A 14,584-nucleotide genomic window follows, 5' to 3' on the forward strand; every position below is an offset into this window, starting at 1 on the left:
ATTATATAAACCTGGTTCCCCTCGCTTTCTATTCATTCCAGACATCACATTCTAAGGAGAAGTTGAGAAAAATCTACCATTGTCACCCAGTTAGAGCTATTCTTTCCCCAGATACTATCAGCTTTCTTTAAACCCGAAGGAAGCCTTGCTCTCAGCCATGGAAAATACTTCCTCAGAAAATGTTACCTTTTCATTGTTGTCATGGGGCTTGCTTGATTTTGCTACATCTAGACTTGTTTCTTTTCAATCAACGTTTCTCTTCGTGCTTCTCATTATATCCCTTTCTGTTGTCAAAGCAAAGGGCAAAGCCAGCAAGAGAAAGAGCGACCAAGCACCTCTCCCTCCAGGCCCAACCCCCTGGCCAATCATTGGAAACCTTCGGGAGATATGGAGAAAGAGGCCAGCCTTTCGGTGGATTCATGGCCTTATGAAAGAACTCCACACCGATATTCTTTGTGTCCGCCTTGCAAGCACTCATGTCGTCGCTGTCACTTCGCCTGCCATTGCTCGGGAGTTCTTGAAGAAAAATGATTCAGTTTTTGCATCAAGGCCTGTTACGATGGCAACTGAGTACTCCAGCCGAAGGTTCTTGACAATAGCTGTGGTTCCGTGGGGAGATCAATGGAAGAAAATGAGAAGGGTTGTAACCTGTGAGATTGTCAGCGCATCCAAACTTCACTCTTTACTTGAGAACAGAACCGAAGAAGCTGATAACCTTGTTAGGTTCATCCACAACCAATGCAAGAGCAATGGCGGTGATAATTCCACTGCCTCAGCAGTCGTTAATCTAAGACTTGCAATGAGGCAATACAGCGGGAATGTCATCAGGAAGATGATATTAAACCGAAGATACTTTGGGGAAGGTAGAAAAGATGGAGGGCCTGGATATGAAGAAGAAGAGCATGTGGAATCACTCTTCACAGTGCTCAAGCACCTTTACTCTTTCATCTTATCAGACTATATACCCTGGTTGAGATCATTTGATTTGGAGGGCCATGAGAAGACTGTAAGGAAGGCCATGAAAATTGTGAATGAGTACCAGGATCCCTTGATTGACGAGAGGGTCCAAGAGTGGAGGGAAGGCAAGAGGACGGAGTCTGAAGACCTCCTTGATGCCTTCATTTTAGCCAAGGATTCGAATGGGAAGCCGGTTCTTTCAATCGAAGAGATTAAAGCCCAATGCACGGTGAGATAATCTAACCATACGTGCCTTTTTCGCCATGTGTTTTTGGTCTAGTTATAACAAAAATTAATTTGATTAGTTATTTATCATCAAATTTGCGTTTGGTATAATTCTATGAATATTATTTTGTTTATGTAGGAGTTAATGCTTGCAACCGTAGACAATCCTTCAAATGCTGTGGAATGGGCAATGGCGGAAATGATCAACCAGCCTGAAATTCTCCTGAAAGCTGTCGAGGAAATAGATGCTGTGGTAGGAAAAGAGAGGCTGGTTCAGGAAGCTGACATTCCCAAACTCAACTACGTCAAAGCTTGTGCAAGGGAAGGCTTTCGTCTTCACCCCATTGCACCCTTTAACCTACCGCATGTCTCAACAGCCGACGCCACTGTCGCTGGCTACTTCATCCCCAAAGGTAGTCACGTCTTGCTCAGTCGTTACGGCCTAGGCCGGAACCCCAAGGTTTGGGATGACCCACTGAAGTTCAACCCTGAGCGCCATTTGAAGGATGGTTCCATGTGCGTTGGTCTGACGGAGACAGACCTGAGGTTCATTTCTTTCAGCACGGGAAGGCGCGGGTGCATGGGCGTGGCTCTTGGGACTGCAATGACCGTGATGCTGTTGGCAAGGCTTCTCCAAGGTTTCAATTGGAGGGTTCCGCCGAATGAGGCAAACATCGATCTCTCTGAGGCAAAAGATTATCTCTTCATGGCCAAACCTTTGCATGCACTTGGTCAACTTCGATTGCCTGCTCATCTTTATCCAGCTAATTAATCAGTCATGGAAAAGCTTCAATCATGAATAAAGTTGTCATTGCTTTTTTAGAAAATGAATAAACCTATAATTAATTTGAATATTTCTTGTTATGATGCTCTTTTTATGAATGTTGATTTCAATTTCTCAATGTGTGCTTTGTGACTTTTGAATTCCATTACTTGCTGCTGAAGTATTTGGAAAATGCCCTTTCATTTTTTACTAATGATTTTATTTTTTATTTTTGATAATTCAAATCAATTTGTACTGTAATTAATTTATATTGAATGGTATGTAGTTTTAGGTTATTGGGTCTGAGGATGGAAATTTGATTTAAGGGGAGAGATTCATGGGATTTAAGGATGGGTTTTATTTGATTTGCAGAATGACTCTTGTTTTGTTTTTGTTTTCTTGGGTTGTTGATAGTCTGGTAATTTTGAGTTTTGACTTTAAACAAACATAGTTATTTTATCATTATTCAAATTAGAAATATATATATATATATATAATTAAAATAATAAATTTGATGTAAAAGATGGGTTAAATGTTTAAAATATATATAAAAAATATTATCATAAGATAATTTGATCATCCTCCACGACAGATTTTCATATAAAATATGATATAATACAAATAAAAATTCATTAGGCATGGATTTGGATCATATGAAGGTTAGAAACTCTCTCTTACATCGCAAATTCAAACCTCCTATTAGTGGTATATGAAAGAAAAAAATTTCAATAGTTTGCACATAAGATTAATGATCCAATCTCTATGATTTTTTGTAATAGTTTTATTTCGAAGAAATAGACAATTAAATAAATGATCTTCTATTGAAACAAATTTTGAAAAAAAAGGGTGTTTCTTTTAATATAAAAATAAGTTATCAAAGTTTTACCATTAATTGTCATATAAAACTAATTAACTACTTTGTAACATTTTTTTGTCACTGTTTCCTTTTGAGAAAATGGGGATTGGAATAAGTGACCTACTATTGAGACAAATTTTGAGAAAAAGAAATTCCTTTTAATATAAAAATAAGTTTTCAAAGTTCTAACCTTGATTGCTAAGACTTAATACCCGTTATATATGATTTTTTTGTAATAGTTTTTCTATTATTTTTTATTAGATTTATGCCATACATATGTATATATGTATGGATGTATGTATGTATATATGTATATGTATGTGTGTGTGTTGATGTCAAAGTTCCACCATTAAATGCCATATAAGACTAATTACTTGGTGGTCGGTATGATTTTTTTATAGTTGTTTCCTTTCGAGAAAATAGAGACTAAAACTATTGAGACAAATTTCAAGAAAAATGAATTCCTTTTGATTTAACAATAAATTGTTAAAGTTCTAACATTAGTTATCATCTAAGGCTTTTTTATTTTGCTCAACCAATATATGATTTGATTCAATAAGAGTTAATTCAGCTCACACATTCCAACTACCTGGAATGGTACCAAAGAGTTAATCACCCACAGAGTTTCCCTCAGTTAAAGAGGATCACAACATCCAACAGATTCCATATCCCCTGTAGTTAATAACTTGACAGCAACCTAATATTACATACAAAATCATAATAGAAATACTATCAGAATTAGAAACAAATAAAAATCATACACTTCGTAAGTTTTATTAACCCAACAACGTAAACCTTCATCTCTCGCTCCCACTAGCCATTGCTTCTCTTACCATATTATAGAAAAAATATCCTCCTTGTTGGTAACCTGTGATACTACTACCACCGAAACATACTCTACCACCAAGGATTTCCTCCCACACTAGACTCCCTTTTTTTTCCTCGCCCTACACCAGGGGCGGAGCCTCCTTATGGGATGCAAAATTTAAAAAAATTTTTACATGCTATATAATTTTTTTAATTTTTTTTATAAATTTTCTTAATTGCCCCCCACAATAATTTTTTATTTAATAATTAATACAAATAAAGAATAATAAAATAATTTTATATACTTGACTCATTTTTAAAGTTTTTTGATTTTTTCTTTTAATTTATATTTATTTATTTATTTTTATTCTATTTACTCATATGTTCTAAATCTCTATAGATTTTCTTTCTCAAATTTCTAGGAACCATCGATCATATTCTTTTTCTTTTTTTTATTATTATGTCATATGTAGATTCTATTTTCTACTTATCATGTTCTTCTTTTTTCTGTTATATAGAATTTATTTTCTATGATGTTAATCTTTAAAAATAAATAAATTATTATGTAATTACCAGTTTAGAATCTCCAAACACTTTAAATTTGGTGATTTGCATGTCTACAGCAATCTCCAAACCTATGATCAAGGCTTGGTATTCTGCCATATTATTGAAACAATTTTCGTTGAAAGTAAATGCGTAAGGTAATACTTCTCCTTCTGGGGTGAAGGAGTCAAGTTAGGGTGAAGATGTCGTTGAGCTTGCTTAATGGGTCGAACACCTTTCTTTACTACTAGATGATGCACAACAACTTTAAGGTCCAATCCTAGCATTTCTTTGTAAGTCCCTGCAAAGACGTCTCGATATCTTGTCAAAAGATCAAGATAAGATTTTTCTACTTTAGAAGTTAAATTAGCACTTATGAAGATTAGATGAGGTTCTTCGGTAGTGCCTATGTGAACTTCTTTTAATTCATCAATTGTAGGTCGATTTCCCTCCTCCAATGATGGGGGAGTCTCTTGGATATCTTTTTCTTCAGATTTTTCATCACTTTCTACTATAGACACGTGATTAAATGTGAAGATCTCCATTTTTTCTTGCTTTTCTTCTTCTAAAGATGAGGCTTGTTTAGTCACAACCACAGTGCACTTTCTAGCCTTGAATGTTTCATCATTTGTTACAATCCATTCACTTTTTCTTTTCATTCGTGAAGGGATGATTCTATGGAAATCCTTTAGTTCATGTATCATGAGGCTTTTTTTATTCCTCTTTTGTGAAAGTTTTCGTTTTAGCCCTGGACTGATAGAATTTCTTGAGGTCCTTTTTGTAGAATCTTCCTTGATATGATTAAACATAGAACCTCGATTTGAAGACATGCTTAATCAATCAAAAAGTGAAGTTCGAGTTGTGGCTGTGCCCAAGCGATTGAAAATTGAAAGTGTAGATGACTCCGCTGAGGTTCCTTCCTTGTTATCGATTTCTTTAGTCATTGTATATCTTGAAGCTTTTTTGTGAATCTTCAACTTTAGGGGTGTAAATCCAAACCTTGATTTGTAGCTTTGACAACATTTATCTTTTTTTGCCAAACTCTATGATTCTTGGACGGATCTTGTGGAGTTTTTTTGGTTGGTTCACTAAGCTCGTGTACCAACTTTGAAATTTATTCTTACTTATGGCCAGCCCTTATTAGGAGCTTATAAGCATTAAGGTCGAAACCATTAACTCTTTGAAAGAGAAGATCATCATGTTCAACCAATGGTCCTTTTGTTGGCCTTACAAATTCCTTCAATGGAGACTTAATGAGTTTTGACTCTTCTAGGCTAGTAAGTGGGAAAGTCAATTTTTTTAAGCCTTTGATAAGACCACCATTTTCCTTTATAGATGAAGATGGTTTCTTTCCCTTTTCCTTTGATGATTTTTCTTCATCATTTCCCTGATCACCTTTGGGTTATACCATTTTCATAAAAGTACTTTTCAAATAGAACTTAGCATTAGCCAAATGGGCTTCTACTGTAGTAAATGGTTTAGCATCCGTTATGACTGCCTTCACTTGACCATTTCTACAATATTTGAAGCATTGATGATGTGTTGATGATAATACATCATTTTGACGTATCTAAGGTCGCCTTAATAACATGTTGTATGTTGTGTTAGTATCAATTACATGAAACAATGGATTAGATTCCATATCATCAATGAAAAGTTGAAGTTTAACTTTTCCTACAACTCTTTGCCCTTTAAGATTGAAACTTTGGATCATCAAGCGACTCTTCGATAATTCGTCGAGAGGCATCCCAAGCTCTTTCATTGTTTTTAGTGGGAGTAAGTTGACAGTAGATCCATCATCTATTTGGATTCGATTGATCTTTTGTTCACGACTGTATCCTTGAACAAAAAGAGCTCGATTGTGAGGGGTATACCCTAACGATAAGGTTTCATTAAAAAATGTAATTTCTACACCATAAGATAAATTATAATCAAACTTAATTTTTTCTTCATTCCCAACATCTTCATCAATTTTGAAACATGATGTGGGAATTGGATTTTGATTTCTGAATTTGATTGGCATGAAGTCATTCAAGGTGCTTGGTCGTTTAGGCCTTTGCTTCACCAAATTTTCACGTCTGCTCGTTCTTATTTTTCTGGGCATTACCTTTGGCATCATTTTCCTAGATGGCTGTTTCACAATTTTGGATCTTATTGGTGCTTGCTTGTCCTTGGGAGGATTTTTCTTTCTTCTCATTCGATGAGTAACTAAAATCCATCCTTTGTTGTTTGGATCCTTAATTGTAGAACCACAAGCTTTGCCCCCATTATCTTGAGGATTGGATGTCTCTTCAACGTTCGGAGCCAACATTATACAGTCGAAGGATTCGAATTTTATCTTGCTCCACACATATCAAGATGATATGTCAACATGCCACATGAAAGATGACGTGGCAAAAAAAATTGCTGATTATGCTGTTGACTAACGGAAGTTAGTCAATGATTAGTGTGAAGGGATTATTTGATTCAAAATAAAAGTTTAGGTGTTTATTTGAATGCAATAAAAAGATAAGGGTTAAATTGACTTTCTTGGTATAGTTCGGGGGCTTATTTGCATATTTAGCTAAACCCAAATTACTCTACTTGTCTAAAAATTCAAATCTTACTTTTAAATCTTGTAGTGTCGCTTCTTCTTCTTGGTCTTTGGTTGCATTTTTTACTTCTCAAAATAACTCATCTAGGCTTTAATTGTAAGTAATTTTCAATTCAAATTAAGTTTTTAAAAAATACTTCATTTTTAAATATGTTTTGTTTAATTTGATAGTTTGGGACCTAAACAGAATCTAGCTAATAAAAAATAGTATTACATGTCAAATAATATTTTAAAATTATAAGTTTTTTTATTTATTTTATAGATATATTGTTTGATTATTTGATTTTTGTATTTAATTTTATGTGGTTTATGGATGCTTCTGATCAATGAATAGAAAATTTTCAAATTGTTTGTTATTGAACTTGATAATTTGCTAATGAGAAATGAGTAGTAATTTTTAACAGATTTTTGGATAAAAAAGTAATGAAAAAATATATTAAAATACAAAAAATTTTCTCACAAACTCAAGTTTTGGGCAACAACAAAATAATTCTACTAATGATGGTACTCAACAATCTTCTAAGCAAGTCATGTTGAATTTGATCTAAGTACTCTCTCGGCAATTCCTAAATTGAGAAATTTTTTTTAAAAATTATTATTATTTTAGTTAAAACATCACTCAGAAAAACTTTTGGTTTAGTCTTTGATCCTCTTTTTCCTTCTTCTTTTCAAGTGGTTTCATCTCTCTTAATCTAATACTAATTACTTGGTCTAATGATTTCCTATAATTGTTTTTTTTTTAAAACTAAGGACTTAAATAAATGACCTGCTACTGAGACAAATTTTGAGAAAATGGAATTTCTTTCAATACAACAATGAATTGTCAAAGTTCTATTAATATTATATACGACTAATTGCTAGGTAGATATAATTTTCTGCAACTATTTTTTTTCCCGAAGAAATGGAGACTTGAATAAATGACCCATTGTTGATAAAAATTTCGAATATCAATGCAATATGGTTAATTGCCATATAAGACTAATCTTTATTCGTCTGCATGATTTTTTGTAACTATTTTTCTAAGACAATTGAAACTTGAATAAACAACTTCCGAGTGAGACAAATTTTTAGACAAAGGAATTCCTTTTAATAAACAATAAGTTATCAAAGCTCTACAATTCATTGTCATATAAGACTAATTACCTAGTCTATATGATTTTCTATAACTGTTTCCTCCCGAAAAAGTGATGACTTGAATAAGTGACATATTGGTAAGACGAATTTTGAGAAAAAAAAGAATTCTTTTTAATATTACAAAAAGTTTGAGAGTTTTTACCATTAATTGCAATACAAAACTAAAAAACCGGTTTGTAGAATTTTTTGTAACTGTTTCCTTCCAAGAAAACAGGGACTTGAGTAAATGATCTACTATTGAGACAAATTTCAAGCAAAAAGAATTTGTTTTAATAAAACAATAAGTTATTAAAGTTCTAACATTTATTACAAAGACTAAATAATTGGTATATATGACTTTTTGTAATAGTATTTTTCAGAAGAAAATGAAACTTAGACAAATGACCTACTATTAAGACAAATTTCAATAAAAAGAGATTCCTTTCAGTATAACTATGAGTTATCTTTGAGAAAAAACACAATAAATTATTAAAGTTTTATTGTCAATTACCATTAATGACTAATTATAATTCAGCCTACATGATTTTTTATTCCTTTTTTATTACATTTAGGTCAATTATATATATGTGTATGTATATATAGATACGTGCATGTAGAGATGTCAATAAGTACCTTACATAAATATATAATTTTTTGTAATAGTTTTTTTTTTTGAAGAAATGAAACATAAATAATTGACCTACTATTAAGTGTGTGTGTGTGTAGAGATGTCAATTTTTTTCTAATTTTGTGCAAATGTATTGTGAATCTAGTCATTACACTGACATTTGGTGCATCCAATGTAAGTTGCTTTGACTTGAGTTGTATATGTCTACATTGTTTGCTCATTGTAATGCAAAAGTGGATACTTAAGAAAAATTCTGCATCTGTTTTCATCAATGCAGGATCCCATAAAATCCACTTTGATAGATGCTAATTATGTAAGAAACAATTCTCCTTATGATGAAAATCCTAAAAAGGTAAATACTTATGTTGAAAAGTTTGTCCTACTACTCCAAATTCAGAGTATCTAGTGCCTAAATAAGGTATACAAGATTGATTACCTAGAAGAGCAATTAATGAAAAGAGACCTTTTTGATTATATAAACCTAGTTCCTGTTTCTTTTAATATAACAATAAGTTATCAAAGTTCTACAATTCATTGTCATATAAGACTAATTACTTGGTATATACGATTTTCTGCAACTGTTTCCTTTCTAAAATGTGAGGACTTGAATAAGTGACCTATTAAAACGAATTTCAAGAAAAAGGAATTCTTTCTTGAACTATAGTAAGTTTGACAGTTTTACCATTGATTGCAATGCAAAACTAATAAACCGGTCTGTATGATTTTCTCTAACCGTTTTCTTTCAAGAAAACGGGAACTTGAATAAATGAACTACTATTGAGACAATTTCGACAAAAACGAATTCGTTTTATTAAAACAACAAGTTATTAAATTTTTAACATTTATTACAAAGACTAAATAATTGGTATATATGATTTTTTGTGCTAGTTTTTTTAAGAAGAAAATGAAACTTAGACAAATGACCTAATATTAAGACAAATTTCAAGAAAAAGAGATTCCTTTTAGTATAACAATAAGTTATTGCTGAGAAAAAAAACAATAAATTATTAAAGTTTTATCGTGAATTACCATTAGTGCATAATTATAATTCAACCTGCGTGATTTTTTATTCCTTTTTTATTAGATTTATGTCAATTATATTTATATGTGATTTTTTTTATAATAGTTTTTTTTTGAAGAAAATGAAACATAAATAATTGACCCACTTTAAGTGTGTGTAGAGATGTGAAAATGGATACTTAAGGAAAATTTTGCATCTGTTTTCATCAATCCAGGATCCCATAAAATCCACTTTGACAGATGCGAAATATGCAAGAAACAATTCTTCTTATGAAGAAAATCTTGAAATGGTAAATACTTATGTTGGAAAGTTTGTCATACTACTCCAAATTCAAAGTATCTAATGTCTAAAAAGTTATACATGATTGATTACCTAAAAGAGAAATTAAGGACAAGAGACGTTTTCGATTATATAAACCTGGTTCCCCTCGCTTTCTATTCATTCCAGACATCACATTCTAAGGAGAAGTTGAGAAAAATCTTCCATTGTCACCCAGTTAGAGCTATTCTTTCCCCAGATACTATCAACTTTCTTTAAACCCGAAGGAAGCCTTGCTCTCAGCCATGGAAAATACTTCCTCAGAAAATGTTACCTTTTCATTGTTGTCATGGGGCTTGCTTGATTTTGCTACATCTAGACTTGTTTCTTTTCATTCAACGTTTCTCTTCGTGCTTCTCATTATATCCCTTTCTGTTGTCAAAGCAAAGGGCAAAGCCAGCAAGAGAAAGAGCGACCAAGCACCTCTCCCTCCAGGCCCAACCCCCTGGCCAATCATTGGAAACCTTCCGGAGATATGGAGAAAGAGGCCAGCCTTTCGGTGGATTCATGGCCTTATGAAAGAACTCCACACCGATATTCTTTGTGTCCGCCTTGCAAGCACTCATGTCGTCGCTGTCACTTCGCCTGCCATTGCTCGGGAGTTCTTGAAGAAAAATGATTCAGTTTTTGCATCAAGGACTGTTACGATGGCAACCGAGTACTCCAGCCGAAGGTTCTTGACAATAGCTGTGGTTCCGTGGGGAGATCAATGGAAGAAAATGAGAAGGGTTGTAACCTGTGAGATTGTCAGCGCATCCAAACTTCACTCTTTACTTGAGAACAGAACCGAAGAAGCTGATAACCTTGTTAGGTTCATCTACAACCAATGCAAGAGCAATGGCGGTGATAATTCCACTGCCTCAGCAGTCGTTAATCTAAGACTTGCAATGAGGCAATACAGCGGGAATGTCATCAGGAAGATGATATTCAACCGAAGATACTTTGGGGAAGGTAGAAAAGATGGAGGGCCTGGATATGAAGAAGAAGAGCATGTGGAATCACTCTTCACAGTGCTCAAGCACCTTTACTCTTTCATCTTATCAGACTATATACCCTGGTTGAGATCATTTGATTTGGAGGGCCATGAGAAGACTGTAAGGAAGGCCATGAAAATTGTGAATGACTACCAGGATCCCTTGATTGACGAGAGGGTCCAAGAGTGGAGGGAAGGCAAGAGGACGGAGTCTGAAGACCTCCTTGATGCCTTCATTTTAGCCAAGGATTCGAATGGGAAGCGGGCTCTTTCAATCGAAGAGATTAAAGCCCAATGCGCGGTGAGATAATCTAACCATACGTGGCTTTTTCGCCATGTGTTTTTGGTCTAGTTATAACAAAAATTAATTTGATTAGTTATTTATCATCAAATTTGCGTTTGGTATAATTCTATGAATGTTATTTTGTTTATGTAGGAGTTAATGCTTGCAACCGTAGACAATCCTTCAAATGCTGTGGAATGGGCAATGGCGGAAATGATCAACCAGCCTGAAATTCTCCTGAAAGCTGTCGAGGAAATAGATGCTGTGGTAGGAAAAGAGAGGCTGGTTCAAGAAGCTGACATTCCCAAACTCAACTACGTCAAAGCTTGTGCAAGGGAAGGCTTTCGTCTTCACCCCATTGCACCCTTTAACCTACCGCATGTCTCAACCGCCGACGCCACTGTGGCTGGCTACTTCATCCCCAAAGGTAGTCACGTCTTGCTCAGTCGTTACGGCCTAGGCCGGAACCCCAAGGTTTGGGATGACCCACTGAAGTTCAACCCTGAGCGCCATTTGAAGGATGGTTCCATGTGCGTTGGTCTGACGGAGACAGACCTGAGGTTCATTTCTTTCAGCACGGGGAGGCGCGGGTGCATGGGCGTGGCTCTTGGGACTGCAATGACCGTGATGCTGTTGGCAAGGCTTCTCCAAGGTTTCAATTGGAGGGTTCCGCCGAATGAGGCAAACATCGATCTCTCTGAGGCAAAAGATGATCTCTTCATGGCCAAACCTTTGCATGCACTTGGTCAACCTCGATTGCCTGCTCATCTTTATCCAGCTAATTAATCAGTCATGGAAAAGCTTCAATTATGAATAAAGTTGTCATTGCTTTTTTAGAAAATGAATAAACCTATAATTAATTTGAATATTTCTTGTTATGATGCTCTTTTTATGAATGTTGATTTCAATTTCTCAATGTGTGCTTTGTGACTTTTGAATTCCATTACTTGCTGCTGAAGTATTTGGAAAATGCCCTTTCATTTTTTACTAATGATTTTATTTTTTATTTTTGATAATTCAAATAAATTTGTACTGTAATTAATTTATATTGAATAGTATGTAGTTTTAGGTTATTGGGTTTGAGGATGGAAATTTGATTTAAGGGGAGAGATTCATGGGATTTAAGGATGGGTTTTATTTGATTTGCAGAATGACTCTTGTTTTGTTTTTGTTTTCTTGGGTTGTTGATAGTCTGGTAAGTTTGAGTTTTGACTTTAAACAAACATAGTTATTTTATCATTATTCAAATTAGAAATATATATATATATATATATAATTAAAATAATAAATTTGATGTAAAAGATGGGTTAAATGTTTAAAATATATATAAAAAATATTATCATAAGATAATTTGATCATCTTCCACGATAGATTTTCATATAAAATATGATATAATACAAATAAAAATTCATTAGGAATGGATTTGGATCATAGGTAGGTGAGAAACTCTCTCTTACATCGCAAATTCAAACCTCCTATTAGTGGTATAGGAAAGAAAAAAATTTCAATAGTTTGCACATAAGATTAATGATCCAATCTCTATGATTTTTTGTAATAGTTTTATTTCGAAGAAATAGACAATTAAATAAATGATCTTCTATTGAAACAAATATTGGAAAAAAAGGGTGTTTCTTTTAATATAAAAATAAGTTATCAAAGTTTTACCATTAATTGTCATATAAAACTAATAACTTGGTCTTTATAATTTTTTATAGTTATTTCCTTAGAAATAAGGAGAATTTTAATAAAAGACTTACTATTGAGACAAATTTCGAGAAAATAAAATTTCTTTAATGTAATAATGAGAAAATAAAAGAAGTGTATTAAAGCGGTTTTAGCAATTCTCTATTTCAAGAAAATAATAAAAAAAAACATTTTCAATCTTAGGGAACAATATACTAGAGAAAGTTCACTAGCTTTGTTAGGTTTAATAATCGAGTTGATGCTAGGAGGGTTTGTTTTTTTTTTTTTTTTTAATTGGGGGAAGGGGATTCGAATCCTACTCTTTAGGTAAGGGATCATATAGTAACAGATGAGCTAAATGTTCGAGTGCAGGAGGGCCTGCTTGACGATGAACGAAGTTAGGATTATCAGCCAAAAACTAAGAGTCAATTTAACCCAAGCTGGTGACAGAGATACCTATTGGAGGAGAAGACAACCAATGATGATGGGAAGAATACCCCAAATGGAAGGAGCCAACGATCAAACCGAGGAACAAACTTCTGATGAGCGAAGAGGAGGACAAAGCCGATCCTACTCTCAAGAGTAAGAAGAGCAAAGGAAACCCAAGAGTAGTCAATTTCAAAGAATGGAAAAAAAAGACAAGATGTAAAGGGACAATGAGTGTGGAGTAATCATTTGAATTGCCTTGAAAAAAAATCTTATATAAGACTAATTATTTGGTCTGTGTGATTTTCTACAATTTTTTTTCCGAAGAAATGGGGACTTGAATAAATGACCTACTATTGAGATACAAGTTTTGAATATGAAAGTGATACGATAAATTGCCAAAAAAGACTTATTCCCTAGTCGTCTGCTTGATTTTTTGTAACTATTTCCTTCCGAGACAATGAGAACTTAAATTAATGACCTATGATTGAGACAAATTCCGAGAAAATGAAATTCCTTTTACTATAACAGTAAGTTATCAAAGTTCTACAATTAATTGTCATATAAGACTAATTACTCGGTATGGATGATTTTTTGTAATTGTTTCCTTCTGAGAAATTGGAGACAAATAAAATACCTACTATTAAGACAAATTCTGAGAAAATGGAATTCTTTTTAGTATTACAATAAGTTAAGAGAGTTCTTCCATTAATTGAAATACAAAACTAATTAACTACTTTGTAACATTTTTTTGTCACTGTTTCCTTTTGAGAAAATGGGGATTGGAATAAGTGACCTACTATTGAGACAAATTTTGAGAAAAAGAAATTCCTTTTAATATAAAAATAAGTTTTCAAAGTTCTAACCTTGATTGCTAAGACTTAATACCCGTTATATATGATTTTTTTGTAATAGTTTTTCTATTATTTTTTATTAGATTTATGCCATACATATGTATATATGTATGGATGTATGTATGTATATATGTATATGTATGTGTGTGTGTTGATGTCAAAGTTCCACCATTAAATGCCATATAAGACTAATTACTTGGTGGTCGGTATGATTTTTTTATAGTTGTTTCCTTTCGAGAAAATAGAGACTAAAACTATTGAGACAAATTTCAAGAAAAATGAATTCCTTTTGATTTAATAATAAATTATTAAAGTTCTAACATTATTTATCATTTAAGACTTTTCAATTTTGCTCAAACAATATATGATTTCATTAAATAAGAGTTAATAGAGCTCACACATTCCAATTACCTAGAATGGTACAAAAGAGTTAATCACCCACAGAGTTTCCCTTATTTAAAGAAGATCATAACATCAAACAGATTCCATATCCCCTGTAGTTAATAACTTGACAGCAACCTAATATTACATACAAAATCAT

The 14,584-nt window shown here is 33.2% G+C and overlaps 2 protein-coding genes across 2 annotated transcripts; both read left to right on the forward strand.

Moving 5' to 3' along the window:
• Positions 1-157: 157 nt before the first annotated feature.
• LOC108663677 (phenylalanine N-monooxygenase-like) lies at positions 158-1,954 on the forward strand. The gene is made up of 2 exons (XM_018128937.2): positions 158-1,186; positions 1,322-1,954. The coding sequence occupies exons 1-2, from the start codon at positions 158-160 to the stop codon at positions 1,952-1,954; spliced, it is 1,662 nt and encodes a 553-aa protein (XP_017984426.2).
• An 8,115-nt stretch (positions 1,955-10,069) lies between these two features.
• LOC148760590 (phenylalanine N-monooxygenase-like) lies at positions 10,070-11,866 on the forward strand. The gene is made up of 2 exons (XM_088802567.1): positions 10,070-11,098; positions 11,234-11,866. The coding sequence occupies exons 1-2, from the start codon at positions 10,070-10,072 to the stop codon at positions 11,864-11,866; spliced, it is 1,662 nt and encodes a 553-aa protein (XP_088658693.1).
• Positions 11,867-14,584: the final 2,718 nt, after the last annotated feature.

This window comes from Theobroma cacao, chromosome 10 (assembly GCF_053813885.1).
Source record: "Theobroma cacao isolate CCN51 chromosome 10, ASM5381388v1, whole genome shotgun sequence".
Taxonomy (NCBI): Eukaryota; Viridiplantae; Streptophyta; class Magnoliopsida; order Malvales; family Malvaceae; genus Theobroma; species Theobroma cacao.